This window comes from Cherax quadricarinatus, chromosome 16 (genome assembly GCF_038502225.1).
Source record: "Cherax quadricarinatus isolate ZL_2023a chromosome 16, ASM3850222v1, whole genome shotgun sequence".
NCBI classification, from domain to species: Eukaryota; Metazoa; Arthropoda; class Malacostraca; order Decapoda; family Parastacidae; genus Cherax; species Cherax quadricarinatus.
Genome location: NC_091307.1, coordinates 47,801,075 through 47,825,882, shown reverse-complemented (window position 1 = coordinate 47,825,882; position 24,808 = coordinate 47,801,075). Strand labels below are relative to the sequence as shown.

The window sequence follows — 24,808 nt, the reverse complement described above, 5'->3', positions numbered from 1 at the left end:
ATTATCTCCCAGACATCAGATGTTTTTCCTCTAACTTTCTGTGACTATTTGCACCTTTTAAAACTGAATTTATCATTATGTACTAGTGAAATGAAATGCTTTAATAAACCGAGACTAGAATGGATCCCTCTTCTCTACAGGTACTTGTACGTGAGGCCGCCAGATAGTTCTTGGGGAATTAAACGCGAAGATGGAACCTGGTCAGGGATGGTAGGCATGGTCGTCAGTCAGGTAAATCTTTATCCCTGCATTAAAAAAGTAGAGTAATACAAGGAAAATGCATTAATATCTGAGGTGTAATATTTAAGGTGAATGTCTAAAGAATACTGTGGAAAATTACATTTACCTGGATGAATTTCATTAGATACATACCAGTAAATGGTAACAAAGATAATTATTATTTATCAAAGTTACAGAGACAAGTAGGAATTTTTAGGACACCCAGGTCGCAAAAATGTCCCCCTTCGATACTTACCATAATCTATCTCTCCACAAATTGCTCTAGACCTTTATTAATTGCTAATCAAATGTACATCACCAGGAATTCTGGTAAAATTTAATATAAATTTGTGGACTGTATATTAAAATTAATAAATGATTACATATACACATTTATATAACAGAAGGAGAATTTATAATCATAACACTCACCAATTTGTCTGGAGATTACTGTGTATAATACTCAAAAACCTCCCTGTCTATATTTATGAAAATATTACTGGCCAGAACTAAACATAAATATAGACATCTTATCTGAGGTTCCTGGAGCTGTCCTGTCCATCTGCTTAATGCTCAAATTATGCAGGACTGCACATCCAACAATTTCAGTTCCTATTTGAGAGGTTTTAAGCCCAATATAACCCCTAGAGCGACGAAAATTAAGCACATTACACTAGCGTGCCTGTATCACATTCAAAAAAACAATGGTGACCTTGGCTCCAACAACGCTTCTCTCCATCGCTGGTTCCATTTCTCGTTTACAAATTAATTTTTATTAAATACAATGTATTGCACTAATTTTCATAAAAAATACGCTGGATTTTTTCGGAAAATGCATTATTTTCCACAAATATTGTGCCATACAAGACCGCTATTATTTAATTATGCTTAATAAAAATGTGATCTGGATTATTATACAACAACTAAAACTATATATTTTTGAGATTTACAACGGAGTTGTAGGAAATTTTGCATGTACATATATTGTGTGTCAACATAAGATGACTCTCTCTGAGACATCATCTATGATTTATCGGAAACCTAACGTCTACCCTCATGCACTTCCTCTTCACCAAAGCTCTCCTCACAGATCATAAATTATACCACTTTCCAGAAAAATATATTAGTAAAAATCGTAATACTGTAATGTTCGTAAACACACGAAAGAAAATATATTGATATGGTTGTCTTTGCCCTGCGCTATCACCTAATGTTTACAGGCAAGCTTCCTTATATATATTGACCATGTTTACCTCTCTTTAAATATGTATAGAAGTGTTGGCTAATTGATGTCGGTCGTATTATGGAGAGGTAACGATAGAATGCCGTAAATAAAAGCGTGCATTGAAGCAAGATAAGGTAGCAGATCTCAGCTCTAATTTGCAAATTCAACTGTATGAAAGTCTAACTCGTGAACACTCAAAGTACTCACGAGAATTAACCTGGACACTCTGAGTGTAAAACATGAGAAACTCTAAATTTCTCGCTGGAATGTTCAAGTGCCCCATGGTTTAAGTTACTGAACCCATCCCACCAACCTGGAATGACTTGAATAACTTCCAAAACCCTTGATGGCGTTGCTTCATATGTTCGAAAAGGTTGTTCCTAATCCGATGACGGAGAGTGAAATTTGAGTGTATATTAGTGCGAAATTTTTATTCCCGTTAAATACCCCCCCCCCCAAAAAAAAAAAAAATCAGTATACTTAATCTGAATGCTTTTAGTATTTTATAGACTGATAACATAATATACTCATCAAGTTTTGTTTGTGCACAAGCCTTTTTTTTTTATTGAAGTAAAATACGTAATTGGAATTCATCTTATAACTCGATATTTATTCACCTGATCGGTTTTAAATAGTTACCATTGTGTTGTTTTCTACCAACAAGATTTATGTTGTTATTGGCTGGTATTAGCCCCAATTTACCAAGTTTATGAAATTAATAGTGATATACATTTTTATTTAATAACTTCTTCTGACTGGCTTAAAAATATTATTGAGGATGCACTCTTTCAGATTATTATTATTATAATCAAGGGGGAAGCGCTAAACCCGGAGGATTATACAGCGCCTGGGAGGGGGATGTGGAAGGCATTCAGGTTTAATTCGGGGAACTGGAGCACAGATCCAATTCCCTAAATCAAGAGCCCCTCACCAACATCAAGGAACCTTCCTTGAGTATGCACTCTTTCAGAAGAATGATTCTTCATTATTTAAGTCTGAGTTGGAAACAGTTCTGAAATTTTACATAAAATTGTTATTACCTTGGAGTCGATGGAACCGCATCATTTACCAGAGAACACTTTTTCTGATAGCCTTAAAACTTTTAGCATTGTCTTGCTTGATTAAAACACACTTAATCACTCACTTTGAGCTGTGCAAGTTTCATTTTTGCCAATTTTATTAAGCGATTTTTTTTCTATGCTATACACAGAAAATACCTGTTGTCACTGTCTTCCAATGGTAAAGGCTGGTGTATCATAATTGGAAGAATTTTCTTTTAACAGTTTTGGGTTGTGTGCCAATTGACAATTTCCTTGCCAACTTTATCAAACTGTATTTCCTTTGAAAAATTAAAAAATGAAATATTTTTTATATTACAGGTTTCTAGTGAATTTTACGTGTAATGAAATGAGCAACAAAACTGTAGAAAAATAATATTGTCGTTTTTACTGTAATTTTAGTAAAAGTTGGAGAAACTCCAGCTTCGGGAACAATTATTGTTGTGTGGAGAAGTGCAGACGTGGGGGGATAAACTTCCGTTTCTGTCGAACATTCGGGTGAAATTGCTGTGAATAAGTGACAATGGCTTCCATAAGATTAACTGAATCAGTTACCAAACAAAAACTGTCTAGACAATATACCCTGGTGGGAAAATGAGTAAAATAATATCTGAAGTGCTGTTGTTTAAGAGTGTACAGAATATTCCTTGTGTTCCCACGCAAGGAGTATGTTTTTGTGTATATACGGATATTATGAGAGGTGAATACGGTAAGGCAACATGGAGGAGAGAGCCCGATGTTAATGATCAAAAGAATAAGTCTAGTGAAAAAAATAAAAAAAATTAGTCTGGAATAAAAAATAATTTGTGGAATACCACGAGTGGAAATATTGGTGACATAGGCCTATCTTTAGAGTCTGCAGAGCTAAAGGGAAGAATTTAAGCAAGTGAACAGTGTACATTGCAGTCACAATTATATTACCCCGAGACCAGTGGTCAGGGTTGTATAAGCCGTCAGCTTTTAACTCTCCATAAGTCCCTCAACTTCAACGCTGGAGTATAGTTATAACCATATAATGGGGTGTTACTGAGTAATATAAAATAGTGAAGAAAACATTAGAAGGTATCAGTAGACAAAAGTGAGGCAAATAACTGTATGTTAAGTGTCGGGTATATGGTGAAGGAAGAAGAGAGGAAATTATTGCCTGGCAGTACTGCTGGACTTATTACTACGAGTGCCAAGATCAGTTTAATTATGTTTATAACAATGCTCACAAGCAGTGTCCTGAATATGTTGCTACCTAGTTTGTCGAGGTTAGGAACTAAAACCTGTATGGTACTAGGAGAAGCAAACACAATATTTTTTACCTACAGTAGGTGATCAGGGCTCAGACACTTTTTATTATACAGCAAGGAAAGAGTGGAATGGATTTCATGCACGTGTCAAAGCCTATCCTAGCATGAGCCAGTTCAGGAAGAAATCTAAAAAGTACCTAATGAATGAAGCTACAAAAGGGGCCTATTATGGTAGGCTAATCCTCTCTATAAGGTTCATGTAAATAATTCGGTTCACTTTATTCTTATTTTATCTCTTTTTACTGTAAATATTTTTCACACAGTTTAGTTACGTACCTGTTATAATTTTTATAGTTATAACCATGACGGATTTCTACTGTAACTTACAACTAGGATTTCAACAAGATATTACAAGAACCCCTGTGGAAATAAGTCATTTTCTCTGATATTTTTGGGTTATTCTAGGTAATTTACATGTAAGTTAATATGAATGATAAACGAACTTATGTGTACATGTACCTAAATAATCTTCCTTTCTTTTCAAAATTCTCATTCTGAACAAATTTCCATAAATCTTGCCCGATAAACGTGCGTTTCGTGAGCTTAAACTTTAACAAAACCTTAAACCAGTCAAAATCGATTGATAAAATTTAAACAAACTGCTTCATTATATCACGTTTTATGCATTGAGACATATTTGTTTTTAACAACACTTGGTCATTGTTTCTGGGACCAGAATGGACTATTTATTCTGTTATGCCATTCATACAAGAAAAGCAGAAACGTTATTTATTGGGACGTTGACCCCGGAAATCCTCTCCAGGTATCAGCAATATATAAATTACATTGAAACATCCAGCATACCCAGATGCTGTAATTCATAGTAGCTTACATGTTCTCCTGGACCCGCCCCCAGGATGAATCTCACCATTTTGTTCTGAGTGATTTGTGCTTGATGAAGAAAGGAGCATTGATTCCCTTCAAAGATACTATGAAACAGTTTTAAAGTAACAAAGACCCAAGCCATAAATAAACCATGAGCTAAATGTTGGAGAAGCTCAATACATTGGGATGTATTATGACTCTCAAAGTATATTTCACGGATGCTCTTTTCGACTACTTTCCGGAAAATGTGGAAGCTGCAGTGTAAGGTCAGGTGAAATGTTTCACAAGGATATATAAAAGTTGGAGAGAAGTACCAAGATAAACGGCGAGTCAACATGATGGCAGACTGCTGCTGGATGTCTCACAGAGAGACATCACTACAAAATGCATAAACGGAGTAATAACCATCTCAGTTTTGAAAGAAAATATAAAAAAAAATTAATGAGGAGTCTCGTCTCATTAGTTGTAAATATTATAAGTATTTTAAATGTAACTGGTTAAAACTTTAATTATTACACATTTTTAATCATTTCTTTTATTTGATAACGTAGTAGTTACATAAAAGATGAAACAAAAAACTTATATGGAATCAAAATAACTGAAACAACTTTTATCTTGTCATATTTTTTTAAACCTGTGTAAGGGATTTAGAATCACGATGATCAAATTTCCCACAGAAGTGTTATCTATGATGCTTCATATAATTTTGTGAAGCAAATGTTGTATAAGAACAAATGTATCTTAATTATTTACTTGTAATCGTGTTTCCTGTGGTTTATCATTTGCAGGAAGTAGATTTTGCAGTTGGTCCATTCGGTATTAGTGAACTTCGAGCTGAGGTGGTTGACTTCACCGAGGCAATATTTATAGACTATTGGAGGATTCTGGGTGCTCGAGGACGTCCTGAGGTAGACCCTTGGGGCTTCCTCTTCCCACTAACGCCAGTGGTGTGGGCGGCCATCCTAGTGGCGCTGCTGGTGCTTCCTGCTGGAGTGTTATTTATGGCCTCCCACTTCCCACTTAAGACCGACAATCAAAATAATATGCTCCCAGATACATCTTCCTACTTGCGTGTTTTGTTGCAACAAGGTAAGTTTTATAATAAACACGAGTATGGAGACAACTCCATCTATGTTACCGAATATGAATCACGTCTCTTGTTCTGGGATTAATATGTAAAACTGGAGTACAATTATTTACGGTTAAGTGAACCCAGGTAAGAAAAGCTGGGACTGAGACAGATGTTAAAAGCTAATGAGGAATTGATGTCTTTGTTTAGAACGTGCATAGAAGAACGGAAAGTACTTAAAGAATGTCGAGAGAGCATGCATAGTTCATTTGTGTATGAGAAACTGGGAAAATACTGTAAGAATAATAGGAAAGTAAGTTGCACTAGTATAACTGGTTAAGTGGATGTTAGAGTAATTATCTTCCCTCGGCGGGGGACCTTTTAAGTATTAATCAGATCTTTCTTCAACAAAGTTTTTACGATTTCGCACAAAATTAGAGAAGGCTTTACCATACTGGTTTAACATTTTTAATGCTGCAGTATGGTAATTAGGGCAAGTTCTTTGAATAATTGGCATCGGCAATTGCTTTTTGACCAAAGTTGTTGAACCTGTTTCCAGCCTCCTGGAATGGCTCTGATAATAAAATTCAAATGTGTAAAATCATAATTGTTCTTTTTATATATAAAAGAGAGTGATTTTTTTTCCTTGTTAAATCAGGGTAAATAAATTTTAGTCTTCCTCTTCTGCCAACATCAATATGTAATAAATAATGCATTTTAAGGTCTGGTGTTACAAAATGTGACATCTGGTAAGTGAAGATAATCTTCAGAGAATACTAGATGGTCGACTTGTTGATCCACCTTCAGTATATAACTTGTTAATGGTTTTGTAACGGTTTGAGAGATATAAAACAGACTAAATAGAGCAAAGTGGGAGTTCCCAACATAATAACCCGGATTTTGCTATTAACCTGTCGAGTGTTGGGCTTACCAGGGACCAATAGACAGCTCTAGGATATGGATTAAGTTTCGCGCCTACTAATGGGGCATTATGTTGACCTTACATGGAGTATACCTGGAGGGTGTTCCGCGGATCAATGCCCCCATGGCCCGTTACATGATCAGGTTTCACGGTGGATCAGGGCCTGATGAACCATGGTGATACTGCTGGCCACACTTAAACCGACGGGTCAGGTACTGACTATAGTTGTCTGTCCTGCTCCCTCATGAAGACGACCAGGGGTCTATTGGTAATCTCCTTTTTCTATGCTGGGAGGCAGTTGAACAGTCTTGGGTAATCTGGAGAAAACAAGGGGGCTTATCCCCAGAAACGTTCGACATTTGGAAAGGCATGGTATACAGGGCTTTGCTCAGACCTGAGGAACCAAACTGTCGTCAAAGATTTGTTATGTCATATCATGAAATAAGTTAATACCCTATACTTCACTTTACGATAGGAGACAAAGCAAATGCGAGAATAATTATGCATAAGGTAGATTATATTGGAAAAATGAACATGATTTTAGAAGACAGGGAAACATACGTACCCTTAATAAGAACCCTAAGGATCAAGTTAATATTAAGTTTAATTAATAACTTCTAACCTAATGGAGAGGAATTGATTATCAACTAGATATCAACTAGATCGGATACACTCCATTATATGTATGGTTTCATAAAATCCGCTAAGTCCAGTTTTCCAGGATGACCTATTATTCGCTTGGTGGAACTGGTTACTTACGCCTTCTTAAAATGGTTGGTAAAAACTTTACCTCCAGTACATAGCAACATCTCGGAAAAAAATGTTAACATTAACGACTTTACACTAGTAAGTTTTGACGTCACGGTGTTGTTCACCCGAGTGCCTGTTGCTGATTTATTATCTTACCTGGAACAAGAATTAAATGAGTTCCCCATGCCATTCGATAAGAACAATATTACTAAGATTATTAACCTGAGTGTAGCTGATTGCAAGTTTGACTTTCATGAGAAATATTAAGCTCAAAGGCAGGGAATGGCTATGGGAAATCTATTGTCTCTCCAATAAAGCAATCTGTCTGTGGAGCGTTTTGAGATTAAGCTGTTTTAAAATATCCTACCCCGTGTAGCTAAGTGATTCAGATATGTGGATGACATCTTGTGTCTTTGGCCGAATAATTTTGACATGAACACATTTTACCGAGACTTGACTCTCTCTTGTCCCATCAATACATAGAGTATACCGGGAAAGAGTTCCGGGGGTCAACGCCCTCGCGTGCTGGTCCGTGACAAAGCCTCATAGTGGATCAGGGCCAGATCAACCGGGCTGTTACTGTTGGCCGCACGCAACCCGACATACGAACCACAGCCCACTGGTCAGGTACTGACTTTAGGTGCCTGTCCAGTGCATGCTTAAAGACAGCCAGGGGTCTATTGATAATCACACTTTTGTATGTTGGGAGGCAGTTGAACAGTCTTGGGCCCCTGACACTTACTGTGGTCTCTTATCGTGCTAGTGGCACCCCTGTTTTTCATTGGGGGTATGTTGCATCGTCTGCCGAGTCTTTTGCTTTCATAGTGAGTGATTTTCCTGTGCAAGTTTGGTACTAATTCCTCTAGGATTTTCCAAGTGTATATAAACGTGTATCTCTCCTGCCTGCATTCTAGGGAGTACAGGTTGAGGAACTTCAAGCGTTCCCAGTAACTGAGGTGTTTTATCGCAGTTATGTTTGCCGTATAGGTTCTCCGTACATTTTCTAGGTCAGTAATTTCACCTGCCTTGAAAGGCGCTGTTAGTGTGCAGCAATATTCCAGCCTTGATAGAACAAGCGACCTGAAGAGTGTCATCATGGGCTTGGCATCCTAGTTTTTGAAGGTTCTCATTTTTCTAGCAGATGCGATTGATACAATGTTATGGTTTTTGAAGGTGAGATCCTCCGACATGATCACTCAAAGGTCTTTGACGTTAGTTTTTCGCTCTGTTGTGTAGTTGGAATTTGTTTTATACTCCAATGAAGTTTTAATTTCCTCACGTCTTCCATATCGGAGTAATTGAAATTTCTCATCATTGAACTTCATATTGTTTTCTGCAGCCCATTTAAAGATTTGGTTGATGTCCAACTGGAGTCTTGCAGTGTCTTCAATGGAGGACACTGTCATGCAAATTCGGGTGTAATCTGCAAAGGAAGATGCGGCGCTGTGGCATTTGCCCCTGTCTATGTCACATATGAAGATGGGAGAGAGTACTGTGCCTTGTGGAACAGAGCTTTTCACGGTAGCCGCCTCAAACTTTGCTCTGTTGACTACTGCTCTTTGTGTTCTATTTGTTAGGAAATCATAGATCCATCTATCAACTTTTCCTGTTATTCATTTATCACGCATTTTACACCATGGTCACACTTGTCAAAGGCTTTTCCAAAGTCTGTGTATATTACATCTGCATTCTGTTTGTCATCTAGAGCATCCAGGACCTCGTCATACTGGTCCAGTAGATGGGACAGACAGTAGCTTTAAACCCATGCTGTCCTGGCTTGTGTAACTGATGGGTCTCTAGATGGGTAGTGATCTTGCTTCTTAGAAGCCTTTCAAAGATTTTTATATGAAACGTTAGGGATATCAGTCTGTAGTTCTTTGCTATTGCTTTATTGCCCCCTTTGTGCAGTTGGGCTATATCTGTTATTTTCAGTAGCTGTGGGACGACCCCAGTGTCTATGCTTCCTCTCCATAGGATGTAAAAACACGTGATAGGAGCTTCTTGCAGTTCTTCATGAATACGGAGTTCCATAAGTGTGAGCCTGGGGCTGAGTGCATGGGCACGTCATTTATCGCTTTCTCGAAGAGCATGTTGATCAAGAATTCCCCAAAACACTGTGCAGGTGGTTCAAAAAAGGTAATAATCTTTTAAATCTTACCTTGTATTGATAAGAAAGTCTAACTTCTATTTAGATTTACAATCTAACGCCTTTAATCTCAGCCATCTTATCCTACAAATTATACAAAATCAAGGAACCTTTCATAAATATAATATTTAATGGGACACTATGTATTAACAAAACAAAATACTCCCTCATTTTTCCAGAACAACAAGAAAATAATGAATTTAAAAACAGTCCATGCTGCCTTAAAGAATATATATATAAAGTATAACAGACACTAAAAAAAGACAAAGCCCCCACTCTGAATATAATTAATTTCCTTCATCTCACCACTCTAATGATTAAACTAATTTCCCCTATTAAATTCAAAGTTGGAGGAGCAGCTATATTTCCTACAGCCAATAAAAACCACCATAAACCTATTCTTGGTATGATATTTAGCAAGCCCTTCCTGATTATCAAACTCCGCCTCCCTAAACGTTCATGAACTATATTTGCCAAACAAAATAAACCTGAAGAACACAAACCGTGCCCCACCATCACCACTACAGCTCCATTTAAACCTCAACCCCTCATAGCAACAAGTCCCCCTAACACCAAACCCATGTGAGCCACAGAAGAATAAGCAATTAAAGACTTTATATCTACTTGGCGGTGTACAGGATTCGGTGCCAAGGCTACATCATATCTAATATTTAATGTTGGAAGGACTAGCAAACCTCTAGATGTTAGAATAACATATCAATATTCAGTAAGAAGAGCTTAAAAATAAAATGCGATATTCAACTATACACGTTTGTAAGTCTTGCTAATTTGTCGGAAGTCGAAATCCTAGTTTCATGTACTTCATGTCTGAAAATAAATATTTTAGAATCAACTATAAAACATGATAAACATTCATTATGTAATAATAAGTGTGGATTATTCAAGCAGGATTCGTTTATCGTTAAGGCTACTGTGAATAACCAAAAACTGGATTCATATACAAATGCTCTGGATTGTCTTAAGTGTCATCGTTTCACTCAAAGGAATTAGGGCATGTGTCCCTGCCATCTTGGGTTAGACCAGTGTCTGCATAAAGAGTATGGTAGGAAAGATAAGCTATGGTTGTCTGCCCTTGAATAAACTATCGATGTCTTCCTTTAGTTTTGAGTCTGCTGTGCACCTGTTTTCTTAGTAATAAGGAAAATTCCTAAGACAAATGACAGATACATCTATATTCAGAATGTAAATCTTTTTATAATGGCCCTAAGTCTTGCCAGTTTTTTTTAAAAATTGTCATATCACTAATGTTAAGTTTACTAGGTAATCACTCTATTACAAATGGTTATGAGTAGACTATCTTCCTATAATAGTCAGTCTTGCAGGCACTTCGTACTGTTATGTTTGTGGCACTAAGTGTCTCCCGCCTCCCTACCTCATTCACAGCAAGAATGTTCCTCCGAACAAATCTGCTGGAACCTCCTACTCATTTATGCAGTTCAGTTAATCTCTCTGTCTCTCTCTCTCTCTCTTATATATATATATATATATATATAGATATATATATATAGATATATATATATATATATATATATATATATATATATATATGTGTGTGTGTGTGTGTGTGTGTGTACTCACCTAGTTGTACTCACCTAGTTGAGGTTGCGGGGGTCGAGTCCGAGCTCCTGGCCCCGCCTCTTCACTGATCGCTACTAGGTCACTCTCCCTGAGCCGTGAGCTTTATCATACCTCTGCTTAAAGCTATGTATGGATCCTGCCTCCACTACATCGCTTCCCAAACTATTCCACTTACTGACTACTCTGTGGCTGAAGAAATACTGTGTGTGTGTGTGTGTGTGTGTGTGTGTGTGTGTGTGTGTGTGTGTGTGTGTGTGTGTGTGTGTGTGTGTGTGTGTGTGTGTGTGTGTGTGTGTGTGTGTGTGTGTGTGAGTGTGTGTGTGTGTGTGTGTGTGTGTGTGTGTGTGTGTGTGTGTGTGTGTGTGTGTGTGTGTGTGTGTGTGTGTGTGTATGTATATGTATATATGTGTGTGTTATAGATGTCAGAGGAACATGATCGATTTTTTTATTATTGCCACGTTAATTTCGTTTAGACTATTACAATATCAATGTTTGTGGGTTTTTTCTAATGCAATAATATGCCTATTTCTGGCTATGGGTACTGTTTGTGCCTGGTCACGTCCGGTTCCCTCTCCTCTCTCTCTCCCTCACTCCTGTAAAGGCGGTCCTCTGGCAACGTTATTTACTGGACACTTTCCTCTTTTATGCAATTTTGCAAGCTCCTGATAATGTGGTGATTGCAACACGAAAGGCCTAGAGCTATCATTCTACTCCCCCGTAGTTGTTTTGCATCCTGTATCGCTTGGTTTGCGTGGACCACACACAATTATATATATATATATATATATATATATATATATATATATATATATATATATATATATATATATATATATATATATATATATTAATTGAATTTGGGGTAAAAAAAATACCGAGGCACAAACCATAACCTAGAAACCTCTCCTAACTTTACGTATCTTGTTTTGTCAAAATTCAATTAAATCTCTTATAAATCTATTCAAATTTACTTAATATTTCATAAAGTTACCGATACATATTTTTAACACTATGTTCAGGGCAATTTTAGAAGGATAAGTTCTTTCTCAAATTTTCACTTACGTTACTTGCCAGAAATTACCCTTACTTCCACGGCCAAACTCATCGGTTCAACTTCTTCGGCACGACATACATATGCGGCTAAAAAATTCATATATTGCACGTCGAGAATTTTGTGTATTCGCATTTTGAAGGCGAAAATGAAAGACATCATTTTACTGCGTGAGTCTTTTTTAACTACTTTTCTCTACTCAGAGAAATACAATAACTACACATTCATTTGACAGATATGTTGCAACCATCGCCAGGGACGTGGTGGGAGCGAGTTGTGTTGGTAGTGTGGGCGATGGTGACGTTTGTCTTAACACGGAGCTACTCTGGTAACCTGATGGCTCTTCTGGCAGTAAGAAATATACCTGAGCCCTACCAGTCGTTAAGAGCAGTGCTGGATAACCCGTCGGTTATCATGATCTGGGAGAAAGACTCTACCAACATGCAGTACTTTAAAGTATACTGTTAAAACTTCTATATCTTGGCAAAGAAATAAATGCAATAGGGCATTATCGTTATTCTTTTTGAAAGTTTGTCGTGGTAATAATATAAATAATACATATTGCTGTTTAAACTTTTATTATGTCATGCAAATATATGAAATAAAAATAGTTGATCGACACTGAATAAAAAAACCCATATAATACATTTATCTTTCAAGATAATTTTGCTATGATAGATAAGAAATTGTCCTGACATTTCTTACATACCCCCTTGTAATTGTCAAACATTTATTTATTATTTTTATCACTCAAGAAATACATAAAAAGTATGTATGACGAAAGCAAAAAAATAAATGTTTACTAATAATGTATAAACATTAACACTTGCAGTCTGTCGAGTCTGGAATATACCGTGAGATTGCTGATCAGGAGCAGAAAGGTCGCCTCATATACAGGACTCTGCCAGAGTTCCCGGAGAGCACCGACACACTGGTGAGGCGCGGTGACCACGTTCTCATGGAAGTTGATTTCGGCTTAAAGACGCTCATTTCTCGAGACTTTACTAAATCTGGTAATGAATACGTTATGTAAAACTGATACACTTTTTGACTGGGAACTGAAAATTTCCCAGGATCGTATAAACTCAAACCCAGAAAAAATTTGGAAAATGATAAGTCTGTCTGATACTAATATTCATAAACATTATATACATCTTTCTTTATTTCATTAAAGGGCAGTGTTTCTTTTACGAGTCTAGAGAAGAATTTATGCCGCTCGTGTTCGCTATGGTCGGCCAGAAGGATAGTCCAGTAGTTCCAGCTCTGAGCAAGAGGTATCTGTCTAATATAATTAGATATTGCCAATATGTGTGAGAAGCTAATTTTCCCCCCTTGATGATGGGCGTTCAATGTGCCTCCAGTTTATTTTATGTACTGTGCAGTATTTTTGAAATTTACGTTACTATCTTCATTTATATTTGAACATCCGTGATAACCTCCACAAATGTTATATATTGAACTGTCTTAATAAAACTTCCAACAAATTGTTCTTGCACAAAATTCCATTAGTAGTTGTAAGTTATAAGTAGTTTAAGATATTTTAATTAAAGCTGCACGAAATTATTTGCATATCAAGAGACTTTCAATATGTCAGTAACCATACATTACAGAAATGTAATTTTTGATTTATGATTTACGAGGGTATCAAGCCCTAAGGATGGCTCACCGCATCTCACGCCACTTCTATAACAAGTCAGACTGCATATTATATATAATATCTGCACACATATACATTTAGGGTCCTAACTGTCATGGAAATAATAATTTGCCTTAAACGGTATTCATATTATTTGTAGTTTTATTACCAGTTTTGAAGTGATATCTTTATTACTGCACTTGTAGTTGCATCTGTAATGTATTCAATTCCCATGTGACTAATTTAGTCTGCTGATGCGAATGATTAAATGATAACTAATAAGTTTGAGTAATATAAATGGGGAAAGGTTTACTTCCTCGCCTATTTTTGTGATGTAATATTTTCATAGTCCAAATTCGATCAGATATTTTCCAGTTATTCATTTAGAAATATCAGGTTTTCTCACAATATTAATAGTATTCAATATTAATAGTAGTTTTGTTCAATAAGTATTTTTTAGGTTTCTTCAATTTTAATTTGTAATTCTAATTCTCCAATAGATTATTTATTAATCCAGTAAAATCGGATGGTTCCATGATCAAGTTCGGGTCAGGTTCCAGTGCCTTCGTTCTTACATGCTGATATTTAGACCTCACGTTCATTTTTATCATGTTCGATACCCATTAACTGTTTGGGATTTATAAAGCAACAGTCTGCAAAGTGATTAGTTTCTCTTAACCCTAATCATTAGCGAATATAGTAAAATGTTAGTGTATCTGTAAAACTCATGAATTTCTCTCAACAGGATAAGGGCGATGACTGAGGCAGGACTCTTCCTCCAATGGATGAAAAACGCCGAACCAAACTACACCGTGTGTTATCATGCACCTGCAAAAATCACAGTTGAAACGCCCCTTTCTCTTAACAATATCTGGGTAATGAAGTTGTTTCATGTCTTCTGATATAAATATATATAATTAGTTTCTTTTTTTAACTATCAAAGCTCTTATCTTCTCATTAAAGCCTTCACGAAGAGTGATCGTCTTACCCACTAATGGAGTAATATTTACTGTTTCAGGGAATGTTTGCTGTCTTCATTTCCGGTCACGCTCTTAGTTTGATTGTGTTCTTCCTAGAGTTCCTCATCACCAAAATTAATGCAAATCTGATAAATATACCCTTAACTACTGACGACATAAATTAATTTCAAAATTGTAGAGCTTGAAAAATAGTCCCAAATGACCTGGTTTGGACTACATCAGAGAAAACTTAAGTGTTCCTTAAGTGAGTGTAGAATACAAAAAATCATGTTATGTTTAGTGAGAGAAAATAAATGCCATTTGCATGTGTTGACAAGTTTTTACTGTTTACAGTGGTTGAGTGGGAATGAACAATAAATATACGTGAAATATTTGCAAACTTACATGTGGAAGTAAAATACATTTCTCATAAAAAATAATTAGAAAAAAGGCTAAAAATATATTATAAAAATTTTTAAACATGGGAAGCAGTCATGTTTCCATTCATACCTTCATTAGTAATGATCAGTTTTGAACGTCCCGGTAGTTTAAGTGTAAAACCTTTTATACTATCCTGCAAAGATCAAAACAGGTCTTCACTCGTTTAAAAGATTCTGTCAAGTGTAGTTTTAAGTTTATTTAAAACTTTTTACTAAATAAATATTGAGAGAATCCACAACCCTAGATTCCACGAACAATGGATTCCAAGTCGTTTTAAATGTACAATTTTTTTTTTTTAGCATATTATGTCTTAAGCATTACTCTTAGACAACTCTTTAGTTCAGTTGTACTTGTTTTATATATGTAGTTTTAATATGAAATATAATAGCATTTAAAACATATAAAGAGAAAGCACTGCAACTGCCGTATGAACTATGCTAGCAGAGTCCTACTGTCACAAAATCTTTGAATCTTGTGTATTTGTTTTTTTATTAATACACAATAACTGTGTAGTTTATTCCACATAGCAACATCAATTCTGCCATGTGCTTTGATATTTTCTTTAATGTTTAGTTAATGTACTGTATCTAATAAACAATAATTCTTTCACACTTTGTAAGGTTTGTGAGAAAATGACCACTGGACACGGTGCCATATGCCTCATCCTGCCTAAAGAAATTAAAGATTTTTTTTTTTAATTTTGTTATAGTTAGATAATTATATGGAATTACAGGATAATATAAGTTTGTGTGTGTGTGTGTGTGTGTGTGTGTGTGTGTGTGTGTGTGTGTGTGTGTGTGTGTGTGTGTGTGTGTGTGTGTGTGTGTGTTTGTGTGTATGTGTGTATGTTCATAAATATAAGTTCATAATATAAGTTTGTGTGTGTGTGTGTGTGTGTGTGTGTGTGTGTGTGTGTGTGTGTGTGTGTGTGTGTGTGTGTGTGTGTGTGTGTGTGTGTGTGTGTGTGTGTGTGTGTGTGTGTGTGTGTGTGCGTGTGTGTGTGTGTGTGTGCGTGTGTGTGTGTGTGTGTGTGTGTGTGTGTGTGTGTGTATGTGTGTATGTTCATAAAGTCAAAATAAGTTAATTACATATACAATGGAACCTCGGTATTCGAACTGATTTCGTTCCAGAAGGCTGTTTGAGTGGCGATCTGTTCGAGTACCGAACCATTTTTTCCCATAAGGTATAATGTAAATTTGATTAATTAATCCATTTCAGACCCCCAGAAATACACTTACAGCGACTTTGCGGTGTATTTTCGTATGGTATTTATGATTGTTTTCGCATTTTCTTGATCTCATTTAATAGAATGAAAGATATATTACAGAAGTAGAGATAAATTTGAATGGTTTACAGAATAAATGCACCTTGAAATTGAGCTCAAATTAGAGGAAATGTTCGAATTTTGCTGAAGTTCAATACACTTCCAATACAGTCAACTGTTGGGTCTAATATGCTTTCACAAATGCGCTGATAATATTTATATTATTTTTTCAACAATGTAGTAGTCTGCATAACAGTAAATCTTCTATTTTTTGTGAATAAAAATTCAAAATGGAAAACAAGGATAATATAAGAGGGTCCCAAAGTGAGAGGAGCTACTGGAGAGGGAGGGAGGGGCCAGCAGAAGGAGCATTCAGTATCTGATGAGTCGTCTTCATAGCCGGATACTAGCGGTAGTGTAAATACAGTGTTGAGTAATTTCGCAATTAGTAATGAAGGTTATCTATCACATTTATTCCAGCTTGATATCAGAAGCATGATAGATAACCTAGAAGCACAATATAGAGGCTAAAATTAATATAAAACATATATGGAGAGGCGGAGGCTGTGTTTACATCAGGGCAAACACAATCTAACCAATTTTCTTTTTGGTTGACTGTTATCAGAAATTTTCTTAGGCCCCATGGTGACTTTTTTATACAATATAAAAAATGCGAAGAAACACGAATTAGTTTACTGTGAAGTTCAGCTGAGTTTTGGACTGAGCGACAGCTGCGGGGAGACTTTTTTTTTGTTTGTTTGGTCGAGTGCTGAGCAAACCGTCGACTACCGAGTGATTTTTTTTACCCAACAAAGCGTTCAAGTACCGAACTGTTCGAGTACGGAGCTGTTCGAGTACCCTACTAGCAAAAGTGCAAGTGACAATGGATTGTGTTGCATTATATTACTAAATAAATTTTATCATTCATAAAATTGATGATTCTTTCGAATCATCAGATATGTTTAATGTTGGCTGTCAGATATTCAACACAGAGTATTGATAGACCGACAGCGTATCCAGCAATAAGGATGACGAACATTCCCTGAAAATAGCAGTAAAAGTCTATTAGAGGAAAGCCAAGTATCAAAAGTGTATGCATATATAATCATAAAATCTATTATTTTATTAAAAAAAATACTGCCTCTGTAGCTTCCAAAAAAAGCATTGCTTGTAATATATTACCCAAACATTACTCATAGCTAGTCTGGTCTTGACTGTGATCTTGGTTGGGGCGTGGTTACACACAGTGGAGTTCGGGTCTGCAGATTTCATCCACTGGAAGAACAGTCCAGCCTCCGTCATCAGCATAATTCTGTAATGACAAATTGAAATATTATATGTTCATGCAGTTATTACCATTTTAATTATAGGGAAAATTGTTCAGTTACAAATTGTATTCATCGTGGGTAAATAATTTGAACACGGGTAGGTAATACTGACCGACAGAACTTAACTGAAAAGCATCACTATATTATAGCTAACACTGGTCTGCATTTGGAATCTTTTTAATTTTTATTTTAATTCACGGTTGAGATCTTACAAATTCTTGGGCTGCTGATTGTAAATATCTAAACCAACTGACTCTATCACGTAAGAATTTTGAATAAAATACAAATTAGTGATAAAAATTGTGAAGTTTTAATAAATTGTTAATTTATTAAAATTAGACAAGTAATCATGGAAAAGAGCATTCTGTTAGTTTTAAGAAAATATGAATTCCAATTCATCGTGAATCAAATCAAATGATTTTATTAAAAGAATATGCTCCTAATGGTTACCCTACATATTGAATCAAAGGAAGGAGAACCGATCTGATTTTAGCTTGTGCTGTGCATCGAGACCATTACGTTTCAATGACCAGCAGTAATCTGCCATCATGCTGACATTACATTTGCCCTGGTATCGAGTTTCCGTGGGGTAAATATCCTGATGGAACCGCTCTTCTTGTTCCTCACTGTAGTCCCCACAATTGTTGGGAAAATAGTTAAGATGTGAGTGCAAAAGTGCATCTTCACACTCATTCTAGACCCAAGTTGGTGGAAACTTGAAATCAAGTCTTGAATCATTTTATCATATTCGGGGTAGCGCCTGTTTCTCAGGAAGTTGTGAACAATCTGCTTGAACGAAAACCAGACATTCACCTCGACACCTGCTAATGCTTCATCAAAATGCTTGTCCTTCATCAATTCCTGAATCTGAGGGCCAACAAAGATTCCTGCCTTTAGCTTGCCTTCACTTATACGAGAAAACTTTGACTCCAGGTACTTGAAAGCAGTTCCATCCTTGTTCAAGGCCTTAACAAAATTTTTCATAAGCCCTAATTTGATGAGGAGTGGTGGCAGCAGAATTTTCTTGGGGTCAACTAGTGGCACAGTTTTCATGTTGTAATTTCCGGGTAAGAACCTGGTTCTTGGTGGCCAGGCTTTATGTTGATAATGCTGGTTGTCTGCCCTACTATCCCAAAGACACAGAAAACAGGGATACTTGGTGTAACCGCCTTGAACACCTAGTAGGAGAGCAATAACTTTTAAATCACCACAAATGTGAAAATTGTGTTTCTAGTACTTGATTGCAGATATTAGACTCTTCATATTTGCGTAAGTTTCTGACATTTGGACACTATGACCAATTGGCACAGGTGCAGCTGCGTTGCCATTTTAGAGAATTACAGCCTATAAACTTCTTTTAGAAGAATCAATGAAGAGTCCCCACTCATTTGCTTTGTATGATATCCCTATGTGTTCAATAAGGCCAGAAATATTTGAACAGAAAACTAAAGATTATTTTTTGTCAAGGAACTGAGTGAATTCTGCTTCACGATGACGGTTTCAAGCGAACGTTGTTCCAGGAGCTAGAAGCCTTTATTACTTCAGTCTAGAGCCAAGTAACTGTACACGTTCTTTTGGAAGGTTAAGATCTCTCAACAAACCATTGAGCTCAACTTGGTTGAAAGGTTTGGGATGGTCACTGGTATCAGACTGATGAAATCTGCCATATCTCTGGTGGCACAGGTACAGGAATGTCTTCAGAGTATGGAACAAGCCTTATTGCTGAAGGAATATTTGGGTATATTATGCGATCTTTAGTCTTCTTGTTGAATCCAGCTACTTTAGTAATACAAAAGTAATACAAAAGTAGCAGTCATCATGGTGATTCATCTGCTTCCGCCATTCTATTGGTACTCCAAAGTTTTCCAACTGACCACATTTGGAGCTTACTGATGCAACTCTTGGAAGCCTTGTGTGGTGCGAATGGTTTATCCTGGTCTCCAAGTTTGCAGCCAAAATAAGCAAAGTAGTAGCGCTTCAATAAAGGAGTAACGTTGCTTGGGGAATCTGAAAGTGGAAATTGCCTTTCTACTTCCAACTTCAACAGTCGCCGTCTGGTTGAATCCTCCCTAATACGTAACTTTCCTTGTTTGAATTTTAGTCCTGGCTTCATCTCAGTAGATGCCTTCCTCTCCCACTACATTGTAAAATGCTCCAAACTTCAGAACAATCGTTACCTAACCTGATTCCTCCTTTTTTTTCTTCTCCCTCTTCCACTTTCCTCTTTCCTTTTTCTCCATTGGGTTGTCTTTCTTCTGCCCTGTGTATTTGTTCCTTCTTTATTTATTTATTTGTTTCCCTCCCCCCTCGATGTTCTTGCTCCTACCCTCTGTGGGCACCTAGCTCCCTTGCAGTGCTCCTCTTTCTTAGTATTTGACTGGCTCCTCCTACTCTTACTACCTTACCACTACTACTTCCTTCCACCTCCACTACTACCACCTCCTGCCTATATATACCCATCATGCTCTCCTTTTCGTTATTATGACTTTGTAAATGGTCCAAGTCGGACTGAAACATCGTCGTAAGCTCCTCTCTTTTATGTGCGGGTAATTTGTGTAAAGTAAAATATATCTGGTGAATTTATGTAGCCTCTAGACATATTAATAATCTGAAAATGAAGAAAAAATATATTAGATTTAACATTTAAGTCAATATAAGGTAACCATTTTAATTAGTAATGCCACTTTCTCAACTACTTATGTTATACGAAAAGAGAAAAGTAACGTTTCCGTATAACTTGACAACCTGATGTGATAGAGATTAATAAAAAAAAAATGAATCACTATTTTCCATATATATACCGAAAAGATACCATAGAGTCAAAAATAAAATCATGCTGACAAGTGTAATGAATCACACTCTCTTTGACTACTTAATGGGAGTCAGTTTGGTAGTTAAATTTTGTGGATGCATGAGGTATGTAAATATCACATTAAAATAGTGTTTATATTACCAATGAAGTTTTCTATACTGTATATAAATTGATGTCAAGCTTAAATGTGTAAGACACAGGCTCAGCCACTTTGATGAGGGGACATCAGTTTTATTTGTTGCAAAAGTTATTGCTTAGCAGAAAACTTTTATTTACCTTCAGATGTCTTTAGTGAAATTTAGTCCCTAATGTAATTTCCCTAGAATGTAATTTCAAATTTTCCATCCGGAAAAGACGAATAAACTCACAGACAAAAGTTAGATTAATTATTTAAAATGTTTTTATAATAAGTTTTAAGAACAGAAATTTACGTGATAACAATATAAGTCTAATGTAGCAACACGCTGTGTCAGTATTGCAGATTGTTGATGTTCTGTGAAGCGAAGATATTCATTGAGAAATATTAACGTGGATTTCTGGAAGGAAAGTTCTTCCTTGCAAATTGGTTGTAGTTCTAAAATGTTGCAAATGAAGAACAAAAAAATTGATAATGATAATAATTTGAAGTATTTAAATGTTGACTAAAATTTATCTAGATTTTATCACACAAAATTTTATCCTCCAAAAGCTCCAGCTTTTCATTATTTTGAGATTTATTTGGACTACCAGACAGCTGAAAGGCTGTTGTGGAAATCAAATTATTCATATCTGCATGCAAACTTAAAGCTACTTTATTCAAGCAACATTAGAGAGAACTTCGTCTTGGTCCGCTATCGACTCTTCAATCATATTCTTTACAGATGAGTTAGTCGTATTTGTAGCATTAAAGTTATAAGCCTTCGATGCCGACACGTTGCTTCAGTGACAGAAATAAAAACTTATTATCACTAGTTCGGTGTGTAGGTCCAAGATCATGACAAACTGTGAACTCATCAACTCTGTTGCGTAACTTACTCCAGCTCCTTGAGTAATTTCATGAAATTTTAAGTCATGGAAGGAACCAAAGGCTTACACCATGGATTATGTTTGTGTCACAAGAAAGTCAGAAATTTCATCAAAAATCAAATTCAAAATAACATATAGATCTTTCCTTTGCAATCAGACTACGAGAACATTCAGAGAATCTCGTTGTTCCAGTACAACCATTCTCGAAATATGTTTCTCTTGGATGATGAATAAACCACTAACTCAGATTCTGAGTTTGAATCAGCTGCAGTAAACAACCAGGAGTGACATCCAGAGTAAAAGTGACCTAAACGATCTTCAGCGCAATTTAAATTTATCCAAGGAATAGTCAAAGCTATTTGGTGCAAAACTACGCTAGTGGAATTTAATGAACTCTGACGCACGAAACAGTTTGGAAAAAAGTAGAAGAAACTCTTGAAACTTAACTGAATTTTGGAGGAATGAATATGTTACTGTTGCGATGCTAATGGACTTTTCAATGCTTATGGTAAACAGTATGATCTTGTAATGATACGTTTACTTATTGACTCCAGCAAACAAGTCTGAAGGCAATCATTCCTCACACCGGCAACATTCTACCAAGTCTGCCTTTACCTCTCGCTATGGACAGGAAAGAACCACATATGGAACAATCCAAAAGAGAATTGGTGGAAAATTTGTGGTGGCCTTAATGTAATAGATTTGCTACTGGTAGTGAAAGGTGTTTTTATGAAGTACTGCTGTTTCCTGTACCTGTGGGACAGTCGACATAAAAAGCAGCACTATTTTCAACGTACGTTGTCAACTCACTGAGTCTGGGGTGAGAACGTTTAAATGAAGCCATTTTTCGATCAAAGGGACATAATTCTTCCGCCTTTACGCATTATAATTTAAACATCAAGTTTTGGACAAATAATAGGAAGAATTAGCTCACATTAAAAAAGTGGTTTTCCAATGTTACTAACGCCACAATGATGGTACATATCTTCACCGGAGCTCTAATTCTGACGTTACTATTTGACCATATTTTGGCGAGTTTCCGAGATGTTGAGCTGAGAGCATGACTGGCACTCAGAAACACATTCACAGGTTTCTTGGGCACTCATCATGATGATTATCGTAAAAATATTGTACACGAGCTACTGACAGCATGTTATCTACTGAGATGTCGGATGTCTCCTTAAGATTCATTTCTTCTATTCTCACCTTGACTTTTTCCCGCATAACATCTGTAATTTAATGAACTATTTCATCCAGCCATTATGAGGAAGAGATGTCAGGGAACCTGACGATCAGTTTGATGACAGAATAATGATGGATTCTGATTAGGTATAGCGAAAATGAACACGAGTGAAATAGCCTGAAAACTGTAATGAAAATATATTCGCATGTCTGTATAAAATTTTTATTAGTTTTCGTTTGCATATATACGTAATAAATTTGTATTAAGAAAAAAATCTTTATATTATTGCATACTCCACACTTAATTTTTTTGAATACTCAGGCCGTCTCCCATCAAGAAAGAATGACCCGAAAAAAAGAAAACAATAGCTATTGTTTTTATATTTATCAATTTATACAGGAGAAGGGGGTTACTAGCCCTTTTCCAGCATTTTAGTTGTCTTTTGCTACAAGTGTTGCTCACTGAGGAAGGATAATTTTTCACTCCCAAATATCCATCTACACTTAATATGTTCACTATATAACACCTGTGACTGTTGGGAAACATTTTTCATCAGTTTCTTCAACAAAATTTCTTCATATAATTTCAAAAAAAACATTACGTGATAGAGATTAAATAAGTTTATCAAAGTAAGTTTAAAACAACCATTGTGTTTTCCAAACTGGAAAAAATAATATTTTAGGTTAATTTAACTAAACATGTCATGAATAACATGAAGATCTGAGAGATTGTTTTCTACTTCTGGTTCTGCATGACTGCATGACTGCATGACTGTATGACTGCATGACTGCATGACTGCATGACTGCATGACTGCATGACTGCATGACTGTATGACTGCATGACTGCATGACTGCATGACTGCATGACTGCATGACTGCATGACTGCATGACTGTATGACTGCATGACTGCATGACTGCATGACTGCATGACTGCATGATCTGAATAACATCGATCAGTCGGCAATCGTGCATGTAAAAAAAAAAAAAAATCAGCATAGGTAAGCAACATTTATTATCAATATTTCAATTAGTTATGGTTAAACCAATTTCCAATTATGAATCTATTTAAGTTCTCTTTTTTGTGTTTTTGTGAATGGTTTGAAAATTTTAGAATGATTGTTAAACATTATTTAAGAGACGATTAAATTTTGATGATCGTGCTGAAAACTTTTGCTTACAATTTCTCAAGGAGTTTGATGAATTGCATGACAAAATATGGATATAAGATTCATTTTAAATTCACGAGGCTGAAGGGATCTGTTATATTTGTGAATTTCACATTAAATTTGGTAGTGCTAGAACAAGACAGAATGACTTATAAGATACATGTATTTTTAATGTTCAGTGCACGTTTCAAGTATTTTCTTTATATACTTCTCTTATATTTTGCAGTTACTGATGCCTAAATAAAGCTGTAAAGTCTCAGTGATATTTACGGTATTCAAAGTCACCCATAAAATTTCGAATATAATATTTTAAGCTAAATTTATTGATTCCATTATCATGAATGACATTTCGAAAGTGAAATCTGAAAAGGAACTATACTGAGGTTGTTAAGAACATACTCAATAATTTTGATCAACAGCGTATACGTAAGACAAAACAATTCTAGCATCAAAACTGCCATCTTTATGATCCCTTATATATCCTAGCTCTACTTTCCACTGTTTTTACAAGGTTACTTTCTATATAATTTACCTTTTATTAAGAGCTGGGATGATTGGATTGTCCAGAGGGGCAATCATACCAAAGACAAAAGGCAAAAACGTCTCTTTCGAAGCGTAAAATGAACATTCGCCTGAAATAAACAAATATTATATACATAATTAAGTTGAATGAATATATCAGAAAAATAATGTCAAATAATTCGATGCATAAGTTATTTATAAACGAAGATAATGGATTCCCCATAGCCATACCATGGTTTAAGGCATAGTATTTTCCCTAAAATACGAATTTCCAATCGACTTCAAACAGTTTAATTACTTCACTGATAATGTTCTCTAGGAATGACATAGGG

The 24,808-nt window shown here is 35.9% G+C and overlaps 2 protein-coding genes across 2 annotated transcripts in view; one reads left to right on the top strand and one right to left on the bottom strand.

Annotated features, from left to right (window-relative positions):
* The window catches only part of LOC128688806 (probable glutamate receptor), a 37,635-nt gene extending 22,696 nt beyond the window's left edge, over nt 1-14,939 (top strand). The window contains exons 6-12 of the mRNA XM_070085670.1: nt 141-231; nt 5,411-5,711; nt 12,395-12,615; nt 12,992-13,172; nt 13,334-13,433; nt 14,541-14,670; nt 14,814-14,939. Of these exons, the coding sequence (XP_069941771.1) occupies nt 141-231; nt 5,411-5,711; nt 12,395-12,615; nt 12,992-13,172; nt 13,334-13,433; nt 14,541-14,670; nt 14,814-14,939 (1,150 nt within the window). The remainder of the gene's footprint in view (nt 1-140; nt 232-5,410; nt 5,712-12,394; nt 12,616-12,991; nt 13,173-13,333; nt 13,434-14,540; nt 14,671-14,813) is intronic.
* Nucleotides 14,940-17,411: 2,472 nt separating this feature from the next.
* The window catches only part of LOC128688805 (glutamate receptor-like), a 78,211-nt gene continuing 70,814 nt past the window's right edge, over nt 17,412-24,808 (bottom strand). The window contains exons 12-14 of the mRNA XM_070085669.1: nt 24,487-24,586; nt 17,642-17,771; nt 17,412-17,501 (exon numbers count right to left, since the gene is read on the bottom strand). Coding sequence (XP_069941770.1) covers nt 17,412-17,501; nt 17,642-17,771; nt 24,487-24,586 — 320 coding nt within the window. The remainder of the gene's footprint in view (nt 17,502-17,641; nt 17,772-24,486; nt 24,587-24,808) is intronic.